This window comes from Strigops habroptila, chromosome 4 (assembly GCF_004027225.2).
Source record: "Strigops habroptila isolate Jane chromosome 4, bStrHab1.2.pri, whole genome shotgun sequence".
In the NCBI taxonomy this organism is placed as follows: Eukaryota; Metazoa; Chordata; class Aves; order Psittaciformes; family Psittacidae; genus Strigops; species Strigops habroptila.
The window spans coordinates 24,446,495-24,473,581 of NC_046358.1; the positions used below are offsets into that span (position 1 = coordinate 24,446,495).

At 37.7% G+C, this 27,087-nt stretch overlaps 1 protein-coding gene across 8 annotated transcripts in view; it reads right to left on the minus strand.

Annotated features, from left to right (window-relative positions):
• EML1 (EMAP like 1) overlaps nucleotides 1-27,087 on the minus strand; it is a 92,950-nt gene that overhangs the window by 16,811 nt on the left and 49,052 nt on the right. For 3 of the 8 annotated variants that reach the window (XM_030481662.1, XM_030481660.1, XM_030481667.1), the window contains 10 exons: nucleotides 25,226-25,360; nucleotides 19,300-19,328; nucleotides 17,829-17,855; nucleotides 14,516-14,645; nucleotides 10,150-10,299; nucleotides 8,548-8,617; nucleotides 6,552-6,662; nucleotides 2,898-2,993; nucleotides 2,240-2,374; nucleotides 658-757 (listed from right to left, as the gene is read on the minus strand). In XM_030481662.1, the coding sequence (XP_030337522.1) occupies nucleotides 658-757; nucleotides 2,240-2,374; nucleotides 2,898-2,993; nucleotides 6,552-6,662; nucleotides 8,548-8,617; nucleotides 10,150-10,299; nucleotides 14,516-14,645; nucleotides 17,829-17,855; nucleotides 19,300-19,328; nucleotides 25,226-25,360 (983 nt within the window). Of the gene's footprint in view, nucleotides 1-657; nucleotides 758-2,239; nucleotides 2,375-2,897; nucleotides 2,994-6,551; nucleotides 6,663-8,547; nucleotides 8,618-10,149; nucleotides 10,300-14,515; nucleotides 14,646-17,828; nucleotides 17,856-19,299; nucleotides 19,329-19,936; nucleotides 19,955-25,225; nucleotides 25,361-27,087 lie in introns of those variants that run through there. The other 5 variants (XM_030481663.1, XM_030481661.1, XM_030481664.1 and 2 more) reach the window with 4 other exon arrangements.

A 27,087-nucleotide genomic window follows, 5' to 3' on the forward strand; every position in this document is an offset into this window, starting at 1 on the left:
TAAACGTTTAGGATGTTGCTGCTGTTTGCCTTCCAGCAGGCACTGCCTTCTGCTACCTAAAAAAAAAGTCTTCTCTTACTAGAAAACACTTTTTAGGAAGTTTGTCCTATCCATCTGTTCTTTTGAAATAAAGCTGAGGAATTCAATTAGATCTGCATATATTTTAGCTTGACTTCATAGGAGAACAAATACAGCTATTCATTGTCCTTTTTTAAAGTGTATGTCAATAGGCATAATTTTTGCAAACTCTGGAGTGACAGTATAGGAGACTGGAGATCATCATTTACGTTAACAGTGCTTCTCGCTATCACATCGATTAAGGAAAAGAACTCTTCCTGCATTTCTTATATCAGTAAAAGCCATACATGCTGCCATCGCTCTACGATTAAACATTTGACCATAGGGAACACATTCTACAGGATTTTGTTCTCTAGCAGGTGTTTGTCAGTTCTTTAGGTGCTTATAGAAGAGAATCCAGATAGTGTTTGTCAGTTCTTTAGGTGCTTATATAGGAGAATCCAGACATAATCTGCCAAATTAGTCTTGGGAAAGAACTCAAGATAAACAAAACTTATTCTTCTGAAAATGAGGCTGCACTCATGTAAAAATTCACAGTATTGTATTAAAATTTCACTAATAACTTCAATCTTGTCTTACCTTTCCCCCAAACCAAAATGTTTCCACTTGAGTCTCCTGTAATAGTATCACCATTTTCAGAAAAGGTCACACACAGGACAAACTTTGGCTTCTCTTGTTTCTGCACGGTTATGAAAAATATACACTCACAGCAACACACAACCCATTTATTTTAACAGTATGCATTTGAGTAACTTAGTTTAGTCTTATACAGCTCTATTATTACTTAAATATCTACACAGAAGTTAAACACATTTCTATAGCCTAAACAGTTATCCTTGCAAGGGCAAAAGATGCATCAGCTGAGGTTGGTGGCCCAGTCCTGCAACCTTTAATTACAAGTTCCAGAAAGAGCAAGTGAGAAGGCCTGACAACTTTGAACACAAGATCAGTAATGCTCTGGGATGAACCAAATCCCCCAAATCATGCATAACCCTAAAGGCTTTAAGTATTTAGAAATGGCCAAAGATGCAAACAAGCTTTATTACTGTAATTTTTAACTCCAAAGTTTCTAGGAGAAGAATATTATTAGAGAGTTTGGCTGTAGATAAAAATTAAGAAATCATCTTATGAAAGAATCTTAAGGCTCAGTAATGGAAACATTGCTTCAAGACCCTGCATTTAAGATACTGACGGCAACAAAACAGTGCAATGCAGAGTGAGGAAAGAAAATTCACTAGCTAGTAGCTTCTAAAGATATTACTTACAATGTTTGTTGGCAACCACTGTGTGTAGCCTCTCTCTCCCTCAAACTAAGAACTGTTCTCAGCTAGGGCCACCACACTTCTCCAATAGCAACAACTATCGAGAATAACAGAGCCATAACAGAGGCAGAAATCTGCCCAAGTAGCTTCAGAGTTAAAAATGAATAAAAATTAAAATAAAATATAACAAAATTTAAATACATTATCTCAGCATCTCCTCCTGATTTCACACAGAGTGTATTAATTGACATTGCAAAATAGTTCCTTCGACTATTCTTGCGAGCCACGACTTCACAAGCAATTAACTAAGACCTATTCGAGTTATCTGCAGTCACTACACACATCTTTACTTGTGCATGCAACTGCTGTAGAGCTTCATCTATATTTAAGAACAAAACCAACTCAGGACCTTGAAATTAGTTACCTTTACCAAATAGTGGGCAGCTCAACCTTTATTTGAATTACATATGTGTACGTATCTGAGCAGAACAGAGGAAAAGGTAAGAATATTCATACAGAATATTCATATTCCCAAAACTTATATGGTTTTGCAAGTCTTTCCTTTGACAAAATAAAAAAATAAAATAAAAAAATAAAAAAAAAAAAAAGAAAATCTGAGGTAATTTTATTTTATGTAGGGGAGAATAGGACAGGACAGGATGGACGGGGGCGACCTGCCATAAAGAGTATAGGAAAAAGAATGCAAGGAACAAAATGGTAATTGTATTTCAAAACTTCATTGTGGAAGTTTTACCTGTGGAAAAGTTCTCTGTGCCATACCATGAATACAACCTGAGCTTCTGCAAAATTTCAGGGTTAATAATGATCAGTTGTTATTAGCCCTTACTTCTGCATGACTACACCATTACTATTAACATAAAATTAAGGAAATATTTTACCTCAAATAATCCTTGCTTCTTAATAAGGGAATTCCCTTCTAGTGTCCAAAAATAAAGGTGTGACTTTCCACAAGTAACTATTATATTTGTATCAGTAGGGTGAAAATCTGCAGCAAATACAGCCTCATTAGAGCACTTGGAAGGAAAAAGAAAAACATTGTATCAAAATTTAAAACTCACAGAAAAACAGTATTAAATGGTTCTCTATATAAAGTGATACTCTTGGTACAATACAAATTCTGAGCTATTAATTCATTAACACTGTATAATTTGATAGAATACTTTGAAGTCAGAAGATTTTAGGGTTTTATAAGTTAGAATCACAAGTTATCCTTCAAAACCATCTCAGATAATGAAAAGTTCAGTTTAACAGATTTAAAGATTAGTTTAAGATATTTCATTTATGCACATGCTCTTATCATTGCTGCCTAGACTTTATGAATCAATTCTAAAATGACAACAATAGCAAAATTAAAAAAAAAACCAACCCAAACTATTGGGATAATCTCAGAGAGAAAATATTCCCTTCTTTCATGTTCTTTGCCTTTTATAAGGTGGAAGTTTTAAAAAGGCACAGGAAGTTAAAGATAGAAACATTTTAGACAAGAAATCCAGATCTACATACAAGCAAGTAGTACTAAATATCTTATTGCAACACCTTGACATCTGCCAGCTTTTCTTCTTTCTGCCAGTCCCACACAGAGAGTACATGGTCATTTGAATCATCCACAGAGCACAGGCTACTTCCTCCATTCTGAGGAAAAACATGGAAAATATTAATGCATAGCCCAACCAACATGAGAAACAAAGAAATACACATTAAAAATAATACTTTGGTGTAGGTGAAAATATTTATACTTATTTTCACTTCAACTGTTATACTTGTAAGTTATCCCATAGATTTCCATGAAATATAATAATTTATAAGGTCATTCAAAAATAGGGCTAAAAAGGTATCTAGAAGAGGAACTCTTGCAAACTGCAGACAGTCTTTGTCAGGAATGAGGTAGGTATCTCTTTTGAGACATCCAGTGATAGAAATTCCAAAGGCAAATGACACAGCATTATTCTATTTAGAAAGCTTTTTCTGATAATTATATTGAGTTTCTTTCTTTGCAATTTAATCTATAGCCAAAATTAATTAATTTTGGCTACGGAACTGATGGACAGGGGCAGAGCAGTTGACGTCATCTACCTGGACTTGTGCAAAGCGTTCAACACTGTCCCACACGACATCCTTGTCTCTAAATTGGAGAGACATCAATTTGATAGATGGACCACCCGGTGGATAAAGAACTGGCTGGATGGCCATATGCAAAGAGTTGTGGTAAACGGCTTGATGTCCAGTTGGAAAACAGTAATGAGTGGTGTCCCTCAGGGGTCGGTGCTGGGACCGGTCCTGTTCAACGTCTTTGTCGGTGACATGGGCAGTGGGATTGAGTGCGCCCTCAGCAAGTTTGCCAACGACACCAAGCTGTGTGGTTCGGTTGATAGGCTGGAGGGAAGGGATGCCATCCAGAGGGACCTGGACACGCTTGTGAGGTGGGCCGATGCCAACCTTATGAAGTTTAACCAAGACAAGTGCAAGGTCCTACACCTGGGTCGGGGCAATCCCAGGCACTGCTACAGGTTGGGCAGAGAAGAGATTCAGAGCAGACCTGCAGAAAAGGACTTGGGGGTGTTGGTTGATGAGAAGCTTAACATGAGCCGGCTTCAGTGTGCGCTTGCAGCCCAGAAAGCCAACCGTATCCTGGGCTGCATCAAAAGAAGCGTGACCAGCAGGTCAAAGGAGGTGATCCTGCCCCTCTACTCTGCTCTCGTGAGACCTCACTTGGAGTATTGCGTACAGTTCTGGTGACCTCAACATAAAAAGGACACAGAGCTGTTGGAGCAAGTCCAGAGGAGGGCCACGAGGATGATAAGAGGGCTGGAGCACCTCCCTTACGAAGACAGGCTGAGAAAATTGGGGCTGTTCAGTCTGGAGAAGAGAAGGCTGCGTGGAGACCTCCTAGCAGCCTTCCAGTATCTGGAGGGGGCCTATAAGGATGCTGGAGAGGGACTCTTCCTTAGGGACTGTAGTGGTACGACAAGGGGTAACGGGTTCAAACTTAAACAGGGGAAGTTTAGATTAGATATAAGGAAGAAGATCTTTACAGTGAGGGTGGTGAGGCACTGGAATGGGTTGCCCAAGGAAGTTGTGAATGTTCCATCCCTGGCGGTGTTCAAGGCCAGGTTGGACAGAGCCTTGGGCAACATGGTTTAGTGCGAGGTGTCCCTGCCCATGGCAGGGGGGTTGGAACTAGACGATCTTAAGGTCCTTTCCAACCCTAACTATTCTATGATTCTATGCTTCTATAATCCAATTATTTCTTCTCAGATCTGGAATGGACACAGGGAAAATCATTACTCTTCATATAGGAATAATTGATCGAAGTCAGGGAACATGGCAAAAAATTAGAAAACAACTTATTCCTGACAGGTATCTTTTTTATAGTTATGTCTATTATCAGTCTTTCTAATCTTAATGACCCTAATTACTTTAATCTTTCTTCATGCACCATATTTCCTAGACATTTTCAAGTTGCACCCATTTTTCAGATCTGTGAATCCAAAGGTTGGATGAGGAACTCCAACTGTGATTTCTACCTGAACTGAGGGAGAATGACTGACATCAGTCTCACTAGTGATGGGAACTGCTGTACAATCATCAGATTTTTTTTTTTCCAAACAGTAGGTATCTGGAAGGTACTTTTTGGACCATTTTTCCCAATTTCTTTTGGTGTTCACTCCTAGCTGCGTGTCTACAGTGGAATAAACCATCAAGTAATGTCTAACTACTTTCCAACCCATTCAAATATGATTTTTGTAGCCTCCTGGCATCAGCTACATTAGTTTTGACTGCAGATGAGCTTGCTGGAACAGTTGAGGCTGTGGTTACACAAGCACTCCTTTGGCAGCAAACAGTTCTTCCTCTGCTATCTACAGCACAGCCACTTGCTGCTGCCTCTTGAGCTAGGGCACCACAAAAGTCTGGGCTATCATAGAGTGAGCCTGTGTGGGGAACAGATAAATGTTAGGAGAAAAGAAGACCAAAGCAAAGTCTGCTTCATTTTGTTTCTGTATGAGGATGCTTGATCGTTTTCCTGATGAATGAGGCCCCTAATACACATTTCAGACACAGCTACAAAAATAACTGTGCCAAGGCAACTCAAGAGGTGGGACAGAGACAGCACTAAGTACCTGAATAGAGGGCTGTCTAGAATGAGATAAGCAGCACTGCTACAGGATGGGAAATGATGCTCAAGACTGGCTGAGCTACAACTGTGAAGTCACAGCAGAAAGAAAATATATTAAACATTTTCTTCTGGCATCTACCAGGAGGAATCCTCCATTAAGTAACTATTTGTTTCTCCAGGGAGATATTTATACAGTATTTCCTTGCTACTACTTTTTATTTATCCTTCAGAGGTGATCTTGAACTGTGTTGGCTTAAACCTTTGTATTCTTAACCAACTCCCCTAGTTCACTCCTTTCTTTTCTACTTTCTATATAATATTGTCATCAGTAGACTTCAATTAATTGTGGAAACTTTTACTGAAGTACATTTTGCCTAGGGAATACACCATTTAGCCCTCTCCTTTTTAAAAGTGCTGCCGAGACAATTGGACATCACCACATACACTGCTTATGGATTCTGTTCTACGTGGAGGGCTTCTAGACTTGCAGATTGAGGTTACAGACTCATGTTCTCATATGAGACTTGAATGCTGCCTATGCCATCTTTTTTTACCTCCCTGATAGACTAGAGTTCAAAGGATGGCGCCAAGAGGCCAAAACCAAGATTCTAATCCTTTACAATCCTTTGTCCATATGCCTTTGCTGCTTTCAAGCAAAAGATTTTACTTCTCCTATGGGAGCTCCCATTTTTAAAATCCAAAATCAGTGGTACATGCCATTCTATAGGTCTTTCATCAGTCATTTTTAGGCACAGTGAGGGGATTAAAAGATGCAGATAGAGTAAATAGTAAGGATACTGAAATTTCAAGAACACAAGTCTTTTTGCAACTCTGTGTCCTTGAAAAAATTAACTGCATATTACGAAAAGCACAACGCCGATCTCTGAGACTGCTGAGATATCGCTAACTTTAATAGCATTATAAACTCTTGGAAACAATTGGGTTGCAAGCTCTCCTCCTCTAAAGATGAAGCTAAGAGAAAAGAGTTTGTTTTGATCAAGGAAGCTAAATTTGAAAGACTTCAAAGACCTTTTCAGCAAGGATTCTTTATATGACTATTCATTTACTTTACTTACAGATTTAGAAAAAGCAATGCAAGTGACAGCTCGGTCAAAAAACCCCATTCCGATGACATGCAATGTATTCAGAGTTACAGAATCCCAGACACGCACATGTGGTGGCAATTGCTATAAAACAGACAGAAAGAAACAGCTGAAATAATGGCAAAAAACCCCATCAAGATTTTAAAAAATAGTAATGCATCCAAAAAAACCCATTTCATCACAATTTAAGATACAAAAATTATCATAAGTCCTCTGGATTCACTCATGTAAGCACAGATACACTATAATTGATTTACTGATTACTGTGCCTAGGACCAGTATCTTGGACTGACTATCCAGAGCATACAGCATGTCAGGTCTCAGCGATCTCAGTTAGTTCACTGAAGTTAATGGGCATTGAGACATTCTTCATTAAGTGAAAATTGTTGATGAACTTGCATCATGAGATTTACTTGTAGGTCCAGGATCATCAGTTTAAACTGTAGCAACCAAAATAACTCTAGTCAATGTCAAAGAGGAAATGTAAAAAGAAGCTTAAGAATTTCTAAAACGTAATTAATTTCCATGTCCTAAAAATGGCTGTGAAAAGGAACTGTATCTTCAGATGCTTCTCTACAACTGTAATCAGAACGAGACTGCTGTTTGTACATAAAATTCAAGTAAGTTATACATAATGGCCCAAGATCAACTCCTTATGAAAGCTACATGGTTCCTCCTCCCCTCTATCTTTGACTTGTACACCACAGAGCCTCACACCAGCTCAAACTCGTGGAGGCAGAAATGCTTCTCAAGTCCACTAGAGGGAACCCCAGGAAGGACTTGCTGATAAAAGTTTTATTTTAAAAACAGGAATTTAACACAGTGTCATCAACCTTTGCAGAAAAACAAGGGCCGTGTTTTATTTCCCCTTTTTTCCCTACCCTTTCAAATAAAATGGAATTGTTTTATTACAATGTCAGGAAAAAACAAAACAAAACACAACAGCCATCAGTCTTTCTTGCTCATAAGTAGTGAAATTGCTCTTTAACGTAAATAAACATATGGAAAAAAAAAAAATTCAAGGCCACTCCAGTACCTCCGTTATATAAATGGCTTTTATAAAAACTTCCCTATTTACCACATTCTCCTCAAGCATAAATATCAAGCCTGTAGATTTTATTTCACAAATAAAATGGTAATTATATTTATGAAGTTAAAAAAAATAAATATCAGTGACTTCTCCTACACACAATAAAATTAAACAGTTTATGTTAGTCTACTAAATTATCTTTGCATAAACCTTATATTGCACAACTGAGATTTTGTTTTTCTCATTTAAAGTAGTTTTTATCCTAAAATTCTTCTTTGACATCTACCAAAAAAATCACAATAGTTTGGCTGTGACATCAGCTGCATACTCTGCTTTCCTCATCCATTTCCTGCCTCTGCTTGCACCCAATTCTTTCTCGCTTGTCTTAGCTCTTTGGAGCAATTTTCATATTACTCTGTTCAAATAAATTCCTAGCCTACAGCTAAGCTTTACAATAATACAGGTAATAACAGAGAGAAAAATATTCTTGCCTAGATGGTGGCAAGAATTTCATTTTTTTTCCAGCAAACAACCCAAAGCCATCCTTATTTATCTTTTGGTTTTGGTAGCTGTGGTAAGAAATGAAGTTGTATACTGTACAGTTTAATCTCTGCTCCTCTCCTTCCTTTTCCCCATATCTATCTGATCTCTCAAGTCTCTTTTGTAGCCTCACCCTTTTATGTCTCTTTTGGAGACCATCTCCAAGTTTACCTTCAGTCTGTGTAAGTAATGGAACCAGAAACCACTGACCAATCTTGATAATGGAACTGGGTAACTGATAGTGTGCAATAGGCACTCTCAAATCAATTTTTCCTTGCGTTCAGTCCTAAAATGTAAGACCAATTTAACCACAACATGAAAAAAATATAGCATGTATCTTCTCAATAACATATTCTTATGAAATAGAAACAACTATATGTCAGCAAAAGAATCACTCACTTTTCCGTCCTTGGATGTCCCTGCAACTTGACCTGTTGCTATAGTGATCCTATCAGGATGGACCGCCAGGCTAAAAAAGGAGAGAGGCCAAACTTAACGCCATTTATTATCTCTTTCATCAATTTTTTATATAAGCTTATAATAAATAGCCCTACTTTAGTTATATAAAGCACATAGAAGACATGTAAGCATTTTAAAAATATGGACCCAGAACTGACAAAGTAATTTTAATGCTCTTTTATTCAGAAAACTCTTCTTCCCTTAGGAACAAGACAGTAATTTCAGTCCTAATACCTGAAAAGATGTATCAAACAAGCCCCAGTCTCACTCATGTTGGGATTCATCTCACCAAGATTTAAATGACTGGAGTTTATTTTACCAGGAGTTTATAATTTGAGCTAGTTATCTAATTTCAGTCATCTCTAATCAGAGGTTGCAGAGATCTGGTCAGTACACTCAATGCCTAAACCATGACAGCTGTCTAGTGACAATGTTCCAGAGCAAACAGATGTATCCACTCAAACACTGTTCTTCAGACTGTATTGATCAGATACACTCAGTGACTTTTATAGGGAGATACCAAATTCCCTTAATACTTTTCAGGTAAAAAAAGTCCTTCAGTAAGCAAGAACAGGATACAGAAATTAGGAATTTGGATTCTAAAATTAAACTGATATTTTAAAACTGTGATCAATGTTAACTTATGTCTCCTAGAAAAAGCAACCTAAAATTTGTATTAAAGCCTGGAGTACAGTCTATTTTTGCCCTAAATCCTCTCAATTATTTTTTCACTACAGCTGCTTTGCATACAGTTCTAGAGGCCAAGTGCCCTGCAAAATGAACTGTGGCAATAATACATTCAGCTTTATAATGCAGAAAGGTATCCTCTTTCCAATAAATCTGAAAGCTTTGAAATAATCTAAGGAATCAGAAAATTTGAAAGAAATGAGATGGAACAGGTCCAAGTTTAAAATCTCCTTGTAAAACAACCAGAATATACAAATAATTCAATTTTATGAAACATGCTCACAAGATTATCAGGTCTATATTTGGCTTTGAGGGACAACAGGTGTTTCATAATGCTTAATCTGAAGAAGGGATGTCAAAGTCATTTCATACATTAAACCTATCGTATAATCTGGGTACTCTTTTTCAGCACTGATACTGTCAAGATAAACCATATGTTTATTTAGATTTCAATTTAATGATACTGGTATTTCCTGATATCTAGTATCCTCTAAGCTTCGACACAGCTAAATCACTTTGAAGCTGAAGCTGGCATGTCTGCATGGCAGCAGACAAACCAGGCTGCTCAGGACTAGTTTACAAGGTATCTGCCATGATGCGGATATGCCTGAAGACTACAAGGAAGACTGCAGATGAGATTAAAACTGTTTCATTGTTTAGACTGATCCTAAAGGACCTCTATCTGGAATCCAGACCCAGGTGAAGATGATTAATTCAATCCCACTTAAAAAAGGGAAGGAGAAAAGTTTGAAGAAGTTAATGTTAAATCATCCTAAAAGCACAGTAATGAAAATGAGTAGATCTACCCTCAATACTGTTTTGTTAAGAAAAAAGAATGATTATTAGGTGACTTACCACTTCACATCATCATTATGACCAGTGTAATGTCTCTGCAGTTGCTCCTCAACATTGTATAACACAACTACAGATGCGATGAAGTATACAGTTTCGCCCGTTGGAAGAAGATAAAGATTACTGCGACAGTCCCGACCCCTATATCCATAGCTAGCATGTTGGTCAAGCTGCAATAACATTATCTACCAATGAAGAATGTTAAAAATAATGAAAACAAAAATGGATTCTCCGCCCCTCTACTTCCTGAAGTCTGCAGCTCTTGGCTTGAGCACAGCTTTATCACTTGCCAGCCTTCACAACTCCCTCCCTTACTAGAATAGAGACCTAATGAGTTACTGAAAACCTACTTTTCCTACAGAAAATACATGGTAAACAAGACAGGAATTTGTAGACATACTATCCCCTTTCACTATCCTCTGGAATTTGCTAAATGCCAGACTAAGGCAATATTAATTTTGTCCCAAGTGTATTTACTATTTACACTGCTTGACTAATTAAAATCAAAATTTAGACTTGATGGAAACGCTAATAAGTCATTCAGTACATCTCCCTGCATTACATTAGGATTACTTGCATTATCCTGTGTGCAGGTTGATTGATTTCATTATTCTGGGCATCACCAGCCAGATGGATACAAAACCGTGAAAGGGTTACATCACCCCTTCCAATTTATTTTTGTAGTACTTAAAATGCAGCAGCCCAGATTCTGATGTTAGTCATATCAACATTAATCTAAAATTAATCCAATGAAATAACTGGAATTAATCCAGAAATAATTTCATTTAGACTGAATGTTAATTCAGCCAAATTATGTAGTTTTATTCTTCTGAAGAGTCATCAGGGATTAAAACTATTTTGGCTTTCCTATTTTACAGGAACAGAGAGAAACAGCATTAGCAGAATTCTGGCAAAACAGGACTGCATTCTAATTCAGCCAGTATGGAGAAACTTGCTGTGATAAATATATGGAGAAGTACTGAAACCCCAATTATATGATATTAAGAAGACACTTGCGCATTATTCTCTGTGGTCAATAATAACTCAGTCAAGCTAAAATTCTCATGTTAATGTTATCCAAGAAGCAAAGTCAATAGTTATCTTATTTAAATTTAGAAGTGACAGCTTGCTGTTTTTTTCCAGTAAATGCAGTAGAAGTTGTGCTGCATACCAACCATTAAGATGTGCATTCAAAAATACAGCTTATGGACTCACAAATTGAAATACTTCAGCCAAAGTTCCCTCAAGTTTGAGATATTAAAATTTGAAGACATGGAAACAGCAACATCTTCAAACTACAAAGCATTCACTATCAATTTTGAATCTGTCTGTAAAGGTTAGAGTTACTACTCTAGATTGCTGGACAACACTTTATTTGTTAAATTTATTTTTCTCTGTAAGGCCAGATACCATTACCAACTGAAGCCAACATAAAATACCTATAATTCAATAATATATAATCAAGTTTATAATGAACAAGCAGTTGGAGTTAGTGTAAGAAATTGAACTTTTTAAAAAAGTGAAGTAAAAACATTATACAGACATTCATAAGGAACAAATCTCACTGCATAAAAATAGCTATTAAATGGGAAAGATTACATTCTTTAGGGAAAATCTCCTTTCTTTACAATTCTTCCTGAGGGGAACAATGGTGCATTCAACCCTTCGCATGATTGCTGTTGTCAAACAGTCAGTTTCTTTCTATCAGCCTTTTTTCTCAGATGCAAACTCCTGGGGCTGATCTCTCCTTCTCCTCACCATTTCCCACACTCTGATTCAGTGGCTTCAACTTCAATTTGTTGAGTTCGGACTTCAGAGAATGTTATCTTGACCTTTTATTTTCATTTGGCCTGCAGCTTTTGTTTCAAACCTCCTACTGGCCAAATGGATCTGTGCAGACTACTGCTCCCACCCTGATGTTCCCAGTGCTGATTTCTCACTCAGATTTTACCACCTCTGCTCCAGCCCTCATGCTTCATCACTCAGCATTTCTGTTTCTTCATGTCTGATTATATCTGATGTGCCCTGAACCTTTTTTGGCTTACCTAGATACCTGCTAACATGACCGTAAAACCCTTTTATGGTTCAGGTATGCCCTGAAATCTATACACTTTAGATTTTCATCCTTCTGTTTCTCATCACAGTCTGCTTTGCCCTTTCCATTTGTCCATCTCACCTTCAACATCTTGTTTTTCTATCCCCATTTTTACATTATAAAGCATTTCTGGCTGTAATCCCACAGCCAGGCTGATTTGTCTACTACAAATATGTTTTATCCAACTCCACTTCAGTTACCATCCAATCAAACAGCTTAGCTTCCCCAATTTAACTGGAATGAATGTCTGCAATATTGGTAGGTTTTCTGCAGTCTTCATCTTCCTCCTGTAAATTATTTCATGCTTCTCTCCCCAGCTTTTCTTCTTACCATCGTAGTCAGTAAATTGGACATGATTTTTTTTCTCTCTCATTTTTTTGGTTTTTTTTTGTGGTGATTTGCTTTATTTTGTTGTTGGTTGCTTGGGGTTTTTGTTTGGGGTTTTCTTTGTTTGTTTGTTGGGTTTTGGTTTTTTTTTTTTTACATCTTTCATATATCCATACCTTCCATATACCTTTTATACACCTTTACATTGGGCATAAGTTTTAAGTATGGATATCATGATTGGGTATAACTGCAAATAAATTAAAATCTGAAAGTTTGCATGGTATGTTTGGAAAAATATGTATCCTCCTCAGTAACCATTTAGGGTTAGTTAGATCATTTTATTAATTCATACCTTCTTTATTCACAGACAACCTTTATATATAGGATTCTGCTGGGTATACAGATACACACCAGAAAGGACATATGAACATTTAAACTAATAATAGTACTCCATCTGGCAAATATTCAGTTATTTAAGTAAGCTTAAGTGAGAAACTAATGAGACTGAAATTATGACCTACTCTAATTATCACTTCTTATAATAGTCTGAAATATTAACTTCAGCTTCCACCTACACACTGCTAATGACAATCTGTTTTGTTTCTTGGTTGGTTTTTTGCTGTTTCAGCAAGCATCATGACACCTTCTCCTGTATCATCCTTAGGTCCCCTAAACAAGGTGCCCCTTGTAAGTATAAAAAGACATCATTCAATTCTGTTGTTATATATGGAGCGAGCCTGTACAACAATTAGATGGTAAAGTGCTGCATGCAGTATTTATCATTCTAATCTCAGCTGTTTTATGAATTTTGTGGATTTTTGGGGGGGGGGGGGGGTTAACTAATCTTCAGTTATTTCTGTATGCATTATCTATGCAGTTCCAGCAGAGTGGGGTAGAACCCACAGGCTCAGCTGCAATAGAAATAACAAGAATGGTTACTAAATCTGTCATTAATCTCTTGTGAATACAATGGGACTTTTGGAAACTCTGTGTGCATTCTGAAACCACATGCAGTTCTATTTATACAACTCCAAAAAAGACTATATGCAGCCTGTCTTCTTTTTTGTGAAGACAAAGCAACTTCCTATTTGCACTGTTAGGGACCAAAAGAAAGTCTTTTTCTTAAAATAGAAAACCTTATGAAGACTTCATTTCTCTAAAGATAGCAGATATTATAAATAGACTCAGATGTTGTGTTCATAGTTTATCTTGGATAATCTATTACTAAGATTATACAAAGCTGAAATGTCATTTCTTTTTTCAATAAAGAATGTATTTTCTTATTACATTTAAAAGTGAAATGTGAAGATTTCTGTATGTAATGAAACACATTTCTTACAAGTCTGTAATTATGTGCACTCATAGAAGTCAGTGGAAAATTCTGGTTGTTCATTGTTTATGGTGCTTAAACACAGTTTAAAATCTAAATTCAAATATTATTTTATATATGATATCTTATGAATTTTATTGCTAAGCACCTATCAGTTGCAAAGCACTCTTCAATTCAGGGCTTATTCAAGTACTGAAGTTGATTATAGCTTCCTCTAAAGGACAATGGTGCATATTTTATAAAACACAGTTTAAGATGATAAATTACTGCTGAGAATCAGCAAAAAACCTGAGCTTGTTTTATGCATACTATAATTAATAATCACAGCTCACTACATCCTTGCAATATGACTAGCTTAATCTGTAGCTAATTGGCATGCTTCAGACTTAACCTTCAGGCAACATTTAAGCAAAATCTTTAAGCTGCCACCCTTTACTTCACAAAGGTACAGAACTGCAGCCTCAAGAAATTAATACGTATTTTCAACGGAATGTTGCTTCACTAATGAAATGAACCCCATGATCTTAATTTTGTTACATTTCAGCTTGAATAGTTATTTGAAACAAATCATTAAGAAATTACTGATTTCCAGTAGTCCTCTAGCACAGAAAGGATACACCCATTCCAGCTTAAGCCTCTTGGCTGGTAGTTCTACTTTTGCTTCCAAATTGTAAGATTCCACTTGCTCTTTGGGCATGTACATGGTAACAGGACGTCCACGAAGAAACATTTTTACGTATCCTTCCTCTACAAAAGGTCAGAAATGTTTAATGTTACACAAAAAACCCATTAGTGGAGAACTCCAGTGCTCCTCCATCCCTTCCCACTTAACAGTTTGGTGTGTTACAATTACAGAACAACATGCAATCTCAAACTTAGAAATTAAGCAGTACTTATTTTTTCCTAAATCATAATCACTAAGCAGAATTTATTTTTTTTTAATATTCAAAGTTCCTTTTTTTTCTAAATATTTTGAGCAGCAGAATTAGAACTAAACAATGTCATGAAGGACTACAAAACTGAAAGGATTGAAAGCAAAACTTTTTTGGTGAAAAATAATGTTACAATATTACTTTTTTAAATATTACAAATGAAAGGGAAAACATCAAAGATTACAATTAACGCAGAAATGCCACTTAAATTAATTTTATTTTTTAATTGATCTTTACAGTTGAGCATCAGCATCTAAAGTATTTTCCAACACCCAGTCGCATTCTTTGCATCTCAGTGTAAAGATATACTTTACACTTGATGATACAGTGTTAGAGATACATTCGAGATAAGGAACACAAACGATTAGTAAAAGGAACCATGCTGATGTACATGCAGAAAAGACACATGCTTTAAGAATTACTAAACATTGAAAAAAGGAATGACAACATTGACAGCACATTAAAAGAAAGGAAAATGACATACAGGAGAGAAGCTACAAAAACTGAATTGGCTGACAGAAGTGAACAGTTCTAGAAGAAAATACTAGAAGTAATGTGTTGAACTGGTAAGAAATATTTTTGGGGGAGAAAAGCAGGGATTAATAACAGATCTGGAAGTACTGACTTGGGGACTTCATGGGGCTTATAAAACTAGGAGATCTGGGAAATGCCATGAAGGTCTGACTAGGACTTTTGGGAACTGGCAAGGCCAAAGTGGGTGTCCTGTGAACTTCTGGTGAAGTTTGTCCAGATTCAGAACGTGCTGGCTCTTGCTGCTCCATCGGCAGATCAAGGGGTTCAGCCTTGTTCTCATGCGAATCAAGCAGTTTTGGAGTCAGTGACATCTGTAGAGTTACTAGACAGAATAATCATGGGCACAGAGGAAATGGAAGGGCAAAAGTAACAAAATCACGTAAATGAAAAAAAAATATACAATTTAGGACTGCTAAAATTATGCTATGAATTGTTAAGTATCATTACAACTATACGACTAGTTTTTTAATTTGAAAACTAAGACTTTATTTTAATTGGAAATACGCATACTCTACAAATCCTGACTAAATTAATAAAAATTATTGGTTGAACAAATAAACATCATAGCTATGCTCTAATACCTAAATACATGTGTATTTTGCCTTGAGACCAATTCATTTGGGAAAGAGATCTACCTGATCTGTCACAGTAAGGTTACAGCTAGGGCTTTCTAGTTTCATTTACAGAATTCATACATATAACGAAAACAACAGAAAACTGAATGCTGAAAAGAAGCAGTGATGATGATGAAATAATAGTGACAGATGGTTGGAGCTTAAGATGCCTGTTAAAATGCTAGAATACTGGAACTGTTTTTAAAAATCTACTCTAATAGATCTGTATTGGAAAATAAAACAGAGGGTAAAGCATTAAATAGCAGAGCATTACAGCACTGTTTGTATGCGCATGCAACATCTATTTAATGAGCTTGAAACACATGCCAATACTACTGACACTGGTGCACTGGAAGGCAAGAGATTTTCAGCACTGACAACCACTGACTGTGCTTGTCAAAGTCTAGGAATGAACAAAAGCTTAATTGATTGAACTGCTTTTCTCACCTGAAACTTATGGGACTCAAAACTTGCATTTAGCCATCTACAGTGAAAGTATTTGACCTAGTCACTCAAAATTCTGTATTAGAGTAAATAGAGAGAAATGGGTACTTTTGGACAAATTAATCACATTTTAAAGCAGACGTCCAAAAGCAAGTATGGTAAATTATACCAAGCATATAAATACCTTCAGAATGCCTCTCTCTCTCCCGTAACTATAAAGAGGAACTTAGGCTGACTAGGTTAGGCATAGAAATATATAGTGCGTATTTATTTCAAACTTTTGGTAATATTAATTCCATCTGTACTTATTTTTGGCACTAATCCAGATGTATTATCTACATAATCAACGTACATACTTCTCTTTGTACTTTTCTTAACTAAGTTTTTAAGACAGCGAAGTTCTAAATGTGAAGATATAGATGTAAGGACAGACAACCATTAAACTACAAAGACAGACCAATAGTGAAACTTTCAGACAAATGTATCCTTTACATCTGCAACTTTGTAAATTTGAAATTGTTGTGGAAAATAACTGAAAAGCTTAACAGTTACTGAACTGAACTAAGAACGCACGTGAATGCCAGTACGATCTGCAAAGGAGACCACTACTGCTTGCAGGCATAAAATTGTACAAAGAATACACATAGGCAGAGACTCTTTAAAAGACTTTGCCTTGAGAACAAACACTCTTTGCTATGTGAAATTTTAGATTTGCTGCAAAGCTGAAAGATGCTGATTAGTGGAAAAACTGTTAGGATCTAGTTATCTCTAAAAGGCAAGATAAATCTGCGGTTCTATCACAGACATAAACATGCATCAAAATGTGCACATTTACACTAAAATTAACTAAAGCTTTAGAAAACAATACAGTATGCTTACCAAATGTACCTCTACTTTATCACACTAAGCAAAAAGCACTGGGAAATTAGTTGGAGGCCTAGGTCTGTTTATTCAACGTTCAGAAAAATCTAGAGTCTACTCAGTAAGAAAAAGCAAGGGAAAAACCAAGGCTTCTATAATCATGTTAGGCTAACAGCAGAACAGCCAACAAAGGGGCAAATTCTATACGATTTTCAGCAGAAGTGCAGAACGCCATTTCAAACACAGTGAACATCCATGTGTTGCCATATAGCTCTCTCAACATTATTTTTCTAATTCAAATTCTTTGGAATAAGTCCACAGGAATCTAATTATAACCCATTATTATTACTAAAGTGCACCTGAGGGTTATAATTCAGCAGACTATTATAGATGGCATAATATTTTTGTTTCATTGAGAAGAACCAGAAAAGTTTGAATATTGCAAAATGTGCGCAAGTTAGAAAATAGATGTTTATGCATTGAGCTTTTATCCCACCAGCACCATTTTGCTTTGAGAGCTATGAGGTTTTGGAATTGAAGCCTACCTTTGCAGTGTGTCACACGGCGCTTCCCTTGTGATTACAGAGACAGAGACAGAAGGGCTAGATAAAGATGTGTTTGAATACAATAAACTCACTAAACACTTGCTCTACAGGCTGTCCGGTTATATTCTGCTGGAGGCTAACCTAGTGCTTGACATAACCCTGAGCCATACTCCATGCCACAAAGTGGGTAATTACAGCCAAAACCACCTTCCTCCAGCTAAGGGGCTCTGTTTAGTTCTTCTATCATTAAAATACTAGCTTAGGCTCCATTATGCAACTATATGCTTAAAGTAGGTAAAATGCCAAGTATAACTTTCTCAGGAAAGAACCCCACAACATTAATTTCAGTAGGAATTTCATCTAGGTGAGAAAGGTATTAATAATGTCACATCTGTTTAATTACTGATCTTTATCTATGGGGAAAGTGCCAGAATACCTTTCCAAATATCTTTGCTTATATGGTGCAAGGGAAGGAGAAATGTTACACAAGAAAACTACGTTCTGTGCAAATCAGTTTTCTTTTTCTAAACCAACAGTTTTCATGAAAGGGACATGAACCGTGATTGTATTCTCACAAGAGACTTAAGTATGTACTTAGTTTTATATATTACTGAGTTCAAAATCAATTACACTAAATCCTGAAGTTTGGCTTAAGAGCTTTGTTGGATGATGATCAATCTGTACTAAACAGAAGATTTTCTACTTTTTCAGCTTAATGTATGAAGAACTGTATGATTACTGTCACAGAACTATACACAAAATAATATACCTGATAAATCAACAGGGTTTTTTTCCTTCCTAATTCTGTTAAAAGATTAGTTGTCCTTGGTTTTTCAGAACAAAAGTAACAGTTACATATACACTACTCAGCTTCATATCTTTATCACAATTGTTCAAAACTTTGTAACTGTCTAATGACAAGGACGAACTGCTTTCACTTATACCTACAGTTTAATTTTCAGTATCTGTTTGCAAGGATAATATGTAAGTGGGCAAAAATGAAGTGACTTTCAAATTAAAGATAGATTTCCAAAACTGTAGTAACAAAACACCTTTTTTATTTGTAATCTGACAAATTTTGTTATAAGGCACTGGGACAGATGTGGCATTCTTTAACAGTAGTTGAGGGCTTCCTTTTATGACTAAATTAACATGACTGCATCATAGCTGGAACTTGGCATATGCCGTAACTAACAGAACCTTCATATTGCTTTGAAAGGGATGACATATTTGGGGTAAGAAGACATGGCCTTTTTCTACTATACAACTATATAATAAACTTTTACATTGGGCCAATAAAAACTAGTGCAAAATAATCAAGTTTTTTAAAAATATGTCATCATCAGCCTGTAAGTATCATGTTTAGATTCCCAATTACAGTTTCTAGGCATCCACAGAAAACAAAACAAAACCCCAAAATTATTATATCATCACAGTTGTTATCTGCTTAAAAATTTTAAAAAGTTCCTACCTGCACTGAACATTGGTTCCTTGGGTTTGCTGTGAAAATAGTGAAGAAATGTCTATTTTAAAAAGCATGCACATATAGTCTGCATATATAAAGGCAACAACAGAAAATTAAAAATGTAATACAAATGATATATTTTTGTGTGTGTACACAGAAATAAAACTACTTTTTCAATTCAACCATTTACAAGGTAAATCCCCAGGCAGACACAGTTAAAACCAGTATACACTGTGGCTCCTTGATGGCAGATGTTAAAACTTCCGTGTTCAATTCTCCTTGTGTTCTCAAAACTATAGATTTTCCTTCACTAACTACCAAATCCTCCTCTTCTGCAAAGTTATTCCAGTTATAAGAGAACACAGACACTAGCCATGAGCAGCTGCATTAGTTTTGGCTTCTGTTGTGGTTTAAACCGAGCCAGCAAACATAGCTGCTCACTCACCCCCTTGCCTTCCCCCCTTCCCGGGCGGGACGGGGAGGAGAATCAGAAGAATGTAAATCTACGGATTGAGATAAGAACAGTTTAATAACTAAGATAAAGTACAATATAATATTAATAAGGATAAGGGAAATAACAAGGAGAGAGATATAGAACTAAAAGAGGAAAGAAGAAACAAACAAGTGAAGCACAATTGCTCACCACTCTCTGATCGACACACAGCCCAACCCAAACAGCAAACAGTCTCTTCCGGGTAACACCCCCAGTTTACATACTGGGCATGACGTGCTGTGGTATGGAATACCCCTTTGGCTAGTTTGGATCAGGTGTCCTGTCTCTGCTCCCTCCCAGCTCCTTGTGCCCCTCCTCACTGGCAGAGCAGGAGAGACTGAAAAGTCCTCAATCAGGGTAAGCATTACTTAGCAACAACTAAAACATCGGTGTGTTACCAGCATTGTTCTCAGACTAAAGCCAAAACACAGCACTGCGCCAGCTTCTAGGAAGAAAATTAACTCTATGCCAGATGAAACCAGGACAGTCAGTGAGATTTGTTACTCCAAAGCAGTCTGCAATTGTAATAAAAAGCAAGGAATACATTCTTAACTACAATGTCTCTCTGCATATGAAGATGAGTGGAAGTACTGTATCACTGCACGTTCACTTACTTCATGTCTTTGTTTCTCTCTGGATTTAAGGAGCAAAACAAAGCTCGAATCCTGCTTTTCCAAAAAGTTTATATAAAACACAGAAATACTCAATTGTTTCTTGGTGAATGACAGAACTTGGTAAAACTCAAAAAGCACATAACCATCATGATTAAAACATCTTCTCTTTCTCACTGCACTGCTGCCTGAAAGACAATCTGAGATCAGATTGCCTTTCTGTCTTGAGAAAACATTTGGCACAACTTCAGGGGAAAAAACATGAAGTGTGTGGAGAAAGAAGAGACAGAAAAGCTGAGGAGCTCTCTGGATAGTACTACCCTGGCCAGAAAGAAGCAGTCTTCTTCAAGACATGGCAGTCATTTGTTTTCTTTGTCCTTTGCCTCTGTATAATCAGGCTTGAGGGTGTTGTTTCTGATGAAGCATGAAAGGGACACAAAGCTATATTATGCTCTTGTGAGACCCCACTCGGGAGTACTGTGCACATTTCTGGTGTCCTCAACGTAAGAAGGACATGGGGCTGTTGGAGCAAGTCCAGAGGAGGGCCACAAGGATGATAAGAGGGCTGGAGCACCTCCCATATGAAGACAGGCTGAGAAAGTTGGGGCTGTTCAGCCTGGAGAAGAGGAGGCTGCGTGGAGACCTCATAGCAGCCTTCCAGTATCTGAAGGGGGCCTACAAGGATGCTGGAGAGGGACTCTTCATCAGGGACCATAGTGACAGAACAAGGGGCAACGGGTTCAAACATAAACAGGGGAAGTTCAGGTTGGATGTAAGGAAGAAGTTCTTTGTCCTGGGTTCAGCTGTAGCAGTCATTTTTTTCCTTCTTAGCAGTTGTTGCAGTGCTGTGTTTTCGACTTCAGTCTGAGAACAATGCTGATAACACACTGATGTTTTAGTTGTGGCTAAGTAATGCTTACTCCGATCACAGACTTTTCTCATGCTCTGCCAGTGAGGAGGGGCACAGGAAGCCGGGAGGAAGCAGAGACAGGACACCTGACCCAAGCTAGCCAAAGGGGTATTCCATAGCACAGCATGTCATGCCCAGTATACAAACGGGGGATAGTTACCTGGAATGGGCAGATCGCTGCTCGGGTCGGGCTGGGTATCGATTGGCGGGTTGTGAGCAATTGTATCCTCTCCCCTTGTTATTTCCCTTATCATTATTATTATTGGTGGTAGCAGTAGTAGTTCTGTATTATACCTTAGTTACTGGACTGCTCTTATCTCAACCCGTGGGAGTTACATTCTTTTGATTCTCCTCCCCATCCCTCTGGGAGTGAGTGAGCAGCTGCGTGGTTCTGAGTTACCGGCTGGGCTTAAACCATGACATTCTTTACACGGAGGGTGGTGAGGCACTGGAACAGGTTGCCCAAAGAAGTTGCAAATGCTCCATCCCTGGCAGTGTTCAAGGCCAGGCTGGACAGAGCCTTAAGTGACATGGTGTCGCCCAAGTATGTATGAGGTGTCCCCACCCTGTCCCTGCCCATGTCCTAGTATGAGGTGTCCCTGCCCATGGCAGGGGGTTGGAACTAGATGATCCTAAGGTCCTTTCCAACCCTATCTATTGTATGATTCTATGATTTCTTTTGCCTTGATTTGACAGGTACGTTGAGAATAATACATTTACTTAGTGATAAAACCAAAACAACAAATAAGAATTCTACTGATCCTACCCACCGATTTACCAACTTTTCATCATATCAGTATTAATCATGCAACAAAATTCATGCTTCAAGCTGGTGTGCACAGCCAATCTCATCTATATAAATAGCATGATGTGTTGCCATTGTTAACACCAAGATTAACATCTTCTCTTATGAAGATATTTTTAGAAAATAAAAAGCTTTGTAAGACGGAGTACTAGTCAGAAATGCTGCCATGTTAGAGACAAAGTGTCCCTAGCTCTGAACAGACCATGCTGACCTATCAAGCTAATCAAGTTAATGTGAAAGACTGATTCATGTCAGTAATGAAACAAATCATGTGCACTTTTTAATTATGCAAACCCTAACCACACAACAGCTCAGAGCTCTGACTAGCCTTTTTCATTAACTTGTGTCACTTCCTACTTATCTAACCCTTCGGAGGGCTTACCCCTGGCTCATAGCTGGGACACACCAGAGTAGCATGGGAGATTACAGCCATTTCCTTACTCCTTATGCTTAAAGCTTCTAAAAATAGCTTTCTATAGCATAATGGCTTTGTGTAACAGACTACAAGTCTATATACTTTGAAAAACAATAATTTCATGATTGCCTTTTTAGATTCCTGGCGTGCATTCTGCTTTAAGCTTCATCTAGAGACCAGAGGCAGAATACCTCAAGTTGGAAGGAACCCATAAGGATCAAGGATACAAAGAATAAGGTTGTGAGTAGATGGTTAACTAACTCCCTCTTCCTCTTTGATACGTATAGTTAGCTTTAGGAGGACAGCCTTAGCTCCCTAGGTCTTAGCATATAGAATTATGCCCATTTCCCTCTAATCCCATGACTCTTGCTTTATATTTTGCACAGTGGCCCAGCTTCAACAGGAAACATGAGGCAAGTCTTTAGCTAGCCTCTTCCACAGGATAAGGACACTCTTGGAGGAGGCAAGAAATGTGGGGCTGAACACCTTCAGGCTAATGTGTGACAGAAACCAGGGAAAACTCTCTAATCATACAATGGTTGTTCCCATAGTGGCATCAACATGGCTAGGTCCAGCTAAGGCAATCTAACACATGCTTTCAAGTAGTTCCTTGGGATACTTGCACATTATGTAAGCACTGCATCACTTGTGTGCTGGACCTCTCCCTTCAGTCCAAAGTAAGTGGTATCTGATCAATGTTGTTGCTCAACCCTTTGTGGCTTAAAAACTGCAGAATGACATAACCATTGGATTTCTGTTACAATAGTACGAAAAAATTAAAAAATTTTAATTAAAAAAATTAAAAACTTTAGAGCAGAAGCAAAACCATTTTGCAGATAATCATTATGTCATAATGTTGTTATTTCTTATCTACTTCAGAATCCATTTTTCAAGTGTATAGTACCTCCATGCAGCTACTAGAAGTCTTATCTTTCCTTAATTTAAATGAACAAACTAATTAATGTTCTCACCTTATGTCTATAGTAGCTTTAACATATTACTAATTTCAGATAATTATCACCTTATGTGGGTAGCAGGAACTCAGGGATATCTTCAAAAAAACAGATTTTGCAAAGTACTGTGTTTAGATTTTGACAGGTATATTTTCCACTGCACAACACACACAGAATTCACCTTCTGGAGACTTGATCTATTGAAATTTTTTATACAAGATAAAATACTCAGAGAAAGGACACTGCAGGACCGTCATATGTTTGTTAGAAACTTCTTCAAAAACTACAGCAAATTACTACAGTAAATTGGAAATGTAATGACATTCACCACTGGCAGGTGAAATATTCCTGTTCATATTCCAGAAACAAGTCTACCCTTTAGTCCTGCAGAATTCTGTCAACTTATAAAAAGCTCCTTCGTATGCATGGATACACAGTACCAATAAGATTTACCTGGCTCAATTTTTAGTTTGTATAAATATTATCTTTTCCTTAGTTACAATTTTATAACCTTTTGTCTAATTGTATTCTTAATTTTTCCATTATTCCCATAATTTGCTAAGCCTCTCACAAGTTTCATAAGCTTTGCACACTTGCTCTCTTGCTTCATAGCTGAAAACATAAGCCAGAAAACAAACTATTAATAACATAATCACCCATATTTAGGCTGTCCATTAGTACACAACAGCCTCAGTCACTCCTTACATCAAGCAAAGACACTGAAGAGATGAAAAGAAAGGGATGCTTTGTGCCGTACCATCAGCTTATGAGCAGCTCATTGACTCCTATGATTGCACTGATGCCCAGACAGAGCAGGTAAATAAGGTTATTATGTGATCTTCATTAACACTGTGTTTCTATAGTCACATCATCTGTGAGACAGTGAAACAGCACCATCAACATCACTTTTTGCATAGGAAACTGGGATAGGACCAGTTAAATGAAACGGCCAAGACTAAAATCTGTCTGGGAAATACAGGAAATAACCAGTTGACCAATACTGACAAACCTCAATGAATCACCTATTTGTTCAAGACCATCATAAGTCTGAAACCCTTGGACAAGTACCATCAGAGATACACAGAGATAGGCATCACTCTATTCTATTTCTTTGGTTAGTACTTGCATGGGAACCTCTCTCTCCATTTCTCTTTAATCTGACCACCAGACCAAGGCAGTCATGCCCAGAGACTTGCTGGGCATCAGTCTACATGTGGGAGGTGATGAGTGATTGCTTTCCATCACTTGTTTATTCTTCCTCTTTCCTTCACTTATTAAACTGCCTTTATCTTGACCTATGAGTTTTCTCACTTTGGCTGTTCCTGCTCTCTTTCCCCCATCCTGCTGGGGGAGAGAGAGTGGTTATGCGGTGCTTAGCTACCAGCTGGGGTCAATGCACCACAACCAGGAACTTGAAGAAGTACACGTCAGGAACTTGAACACCACAGGAAATCACTAAGATAATGGAAAAGAGCATGTTTAATAATTATGAACTTTTCCAGGCAACTTGAATTTTCTCACATTGTTTATGGTTTGGAAATGAGGCAAATAAATGCCATCTAAATTTGAAAACCTATTTTATTTGAAATGTTTTAAAATAAACTTTTGTCCAACTGTTGGAGCTTAAAAAAATTAGAAAAGCTCCCAATATTTGCAAAACTAGAGAAACTAATTTCACTAAAGAAACCACTTTCATTATTAGGGCAATAGGCAGAGAAAGGAGATAGATACTTAGATAACATTACCTTTCACTGTTCTTTTTACCGCTAGATGAACTGCTGGTGGATCCAGTGCGGTTGCGACTCCCTTTGGAATCTCCATAACTTTCCCTCCGACCGCCTGGGGACACACGCTCAGTTGAACTGGTTCTCTTAATGGTGCTAATAAAAACAGGAGCAAGTTTTACAGTGGCATTGTAAAAGCACTTACGTCTATGACAAATATTTTTGAAAAATGTATCTTGGAGAATGATGACCCTAAAAGTAAGTACACCTTTGTTTTTAATCATAGCTTGATTTGTTAAAAAGAGTTTTGCTGAGTACCTGGTGCAACAAACATACTGCTTTTTCCTTAATCATGAAATAGAAGATGGGCTAAACCAGTATCATAGAGTAAGTTTCAATACCTGTTTTCCAGGTTGCATTTCAAATCTCTGAACTACTCCATAGTTCTGGACTTTCTTAATCAGAAAGTGAAAGATTTGAAGAGAAAGCATATTACCTGACAACTCCAAGCAGACTACAGAGAATGCCAAAAGTAGGTCAAAATTTGAGCACCAGCAAGCTAACTTTGTGTCTTCATTCAGTATCAACTGTTCTGTGGTTCAAAGCTAGCTTTAACATAGCCCAAAGTTCAATTAATGGTGAACAAGCCTGCATTTTTTATTACCTTGTCAAAAAAGTGTGCTTCCTACTTACATGTATAAATAGATTTCCCACATCTCCTGACAAGGGATTTCTCAAAGGCTTAAAGCTTGCCTTATCTCTTCAACCATCCTTCCTGCCAAGATAGCTATCAGGGAGCTCTTGTATGACTTTATGGCACCCCTTAGACATCCAGCTTTCTCTGATGAGAAAACATGAGCCAAACCAGAAGTATTACTTAGTACGTGAAAGAGAAGCCCACTCAAAGCTTACACCTAATAGGAGATAAATTACTATGGTTACTCTTTAGTCCAAAGCACTTCTCCCTAAAGCAGTGCTTCCTAGCAGGAGAGGGAGCAGCTAAAGGTAAGGCCACGAACTGAATGATGCTTTTTACTTTGCTGCGCTCCATGTGCAGCAGACAGACGCAGGCAGCGTTACTCAGTCTGAGGCAGGAATCATCCCCGACAGCCGTGCCTGAATGACAGGACTCAGTGTCAGGGTCTCATTACGCCTTACCCCAATCCTGTGCTGTTTTCTCCCTTTCAAAGAGCAGAACAGAAATGTCCTTTACCTGTAACATCCCTGTAACTAAATGACCACCTTCAGCAGCTCTCTCACCCCAGAAGCTATGGACACCAATGACAGCTTTCAAGCTCACAGCCTTCTACCCAAATCCCAATCTCAAACTCGCTCCCTCCCTCTGTGAAAACTTCAGTTCTTTCTGTTCTCACTCCTTCAAGACCCAGTCTCATTCCAGTCACCCCTTTTACCAGTTCCAGCCAGCTCCCCCTTGACCTCCGTACACCTCCAGGGATGCTTTGCTTCCCATAAGGCTCATCTCAAGCACCCCTGAGGACTATTCCAAACCTCCCCATTAGCCTCTAACAACTATCCCTACTCTGTTATCTCAGTCAGCTTCTCAGGCTCTGTCCCACTTTATATGTGGTGTAAGAGAGGCACTGGCTCTTCATAAGTAAAAGAAATGAGATATAGACTTTTCTTTCTAGTCAAAAAAAATTCAGCTTATCAAATGTACACCACCGCTGATACAGTTTTAAAAAGGGCAAAACCAAATTAAACCCTACAAATATATTCCTGCTCCCTCATGTCTTTTTACGAGCATGGAGAGGCATGTTTCAACACCTCAGCTGAAGCTCAGATACAGAAACTGTGGGAGCAACCGAATCAGAGTCTTTCTGCAAAGCAACTGGCTTTCTGAAACAAAGGAAGCCCCCATCCAA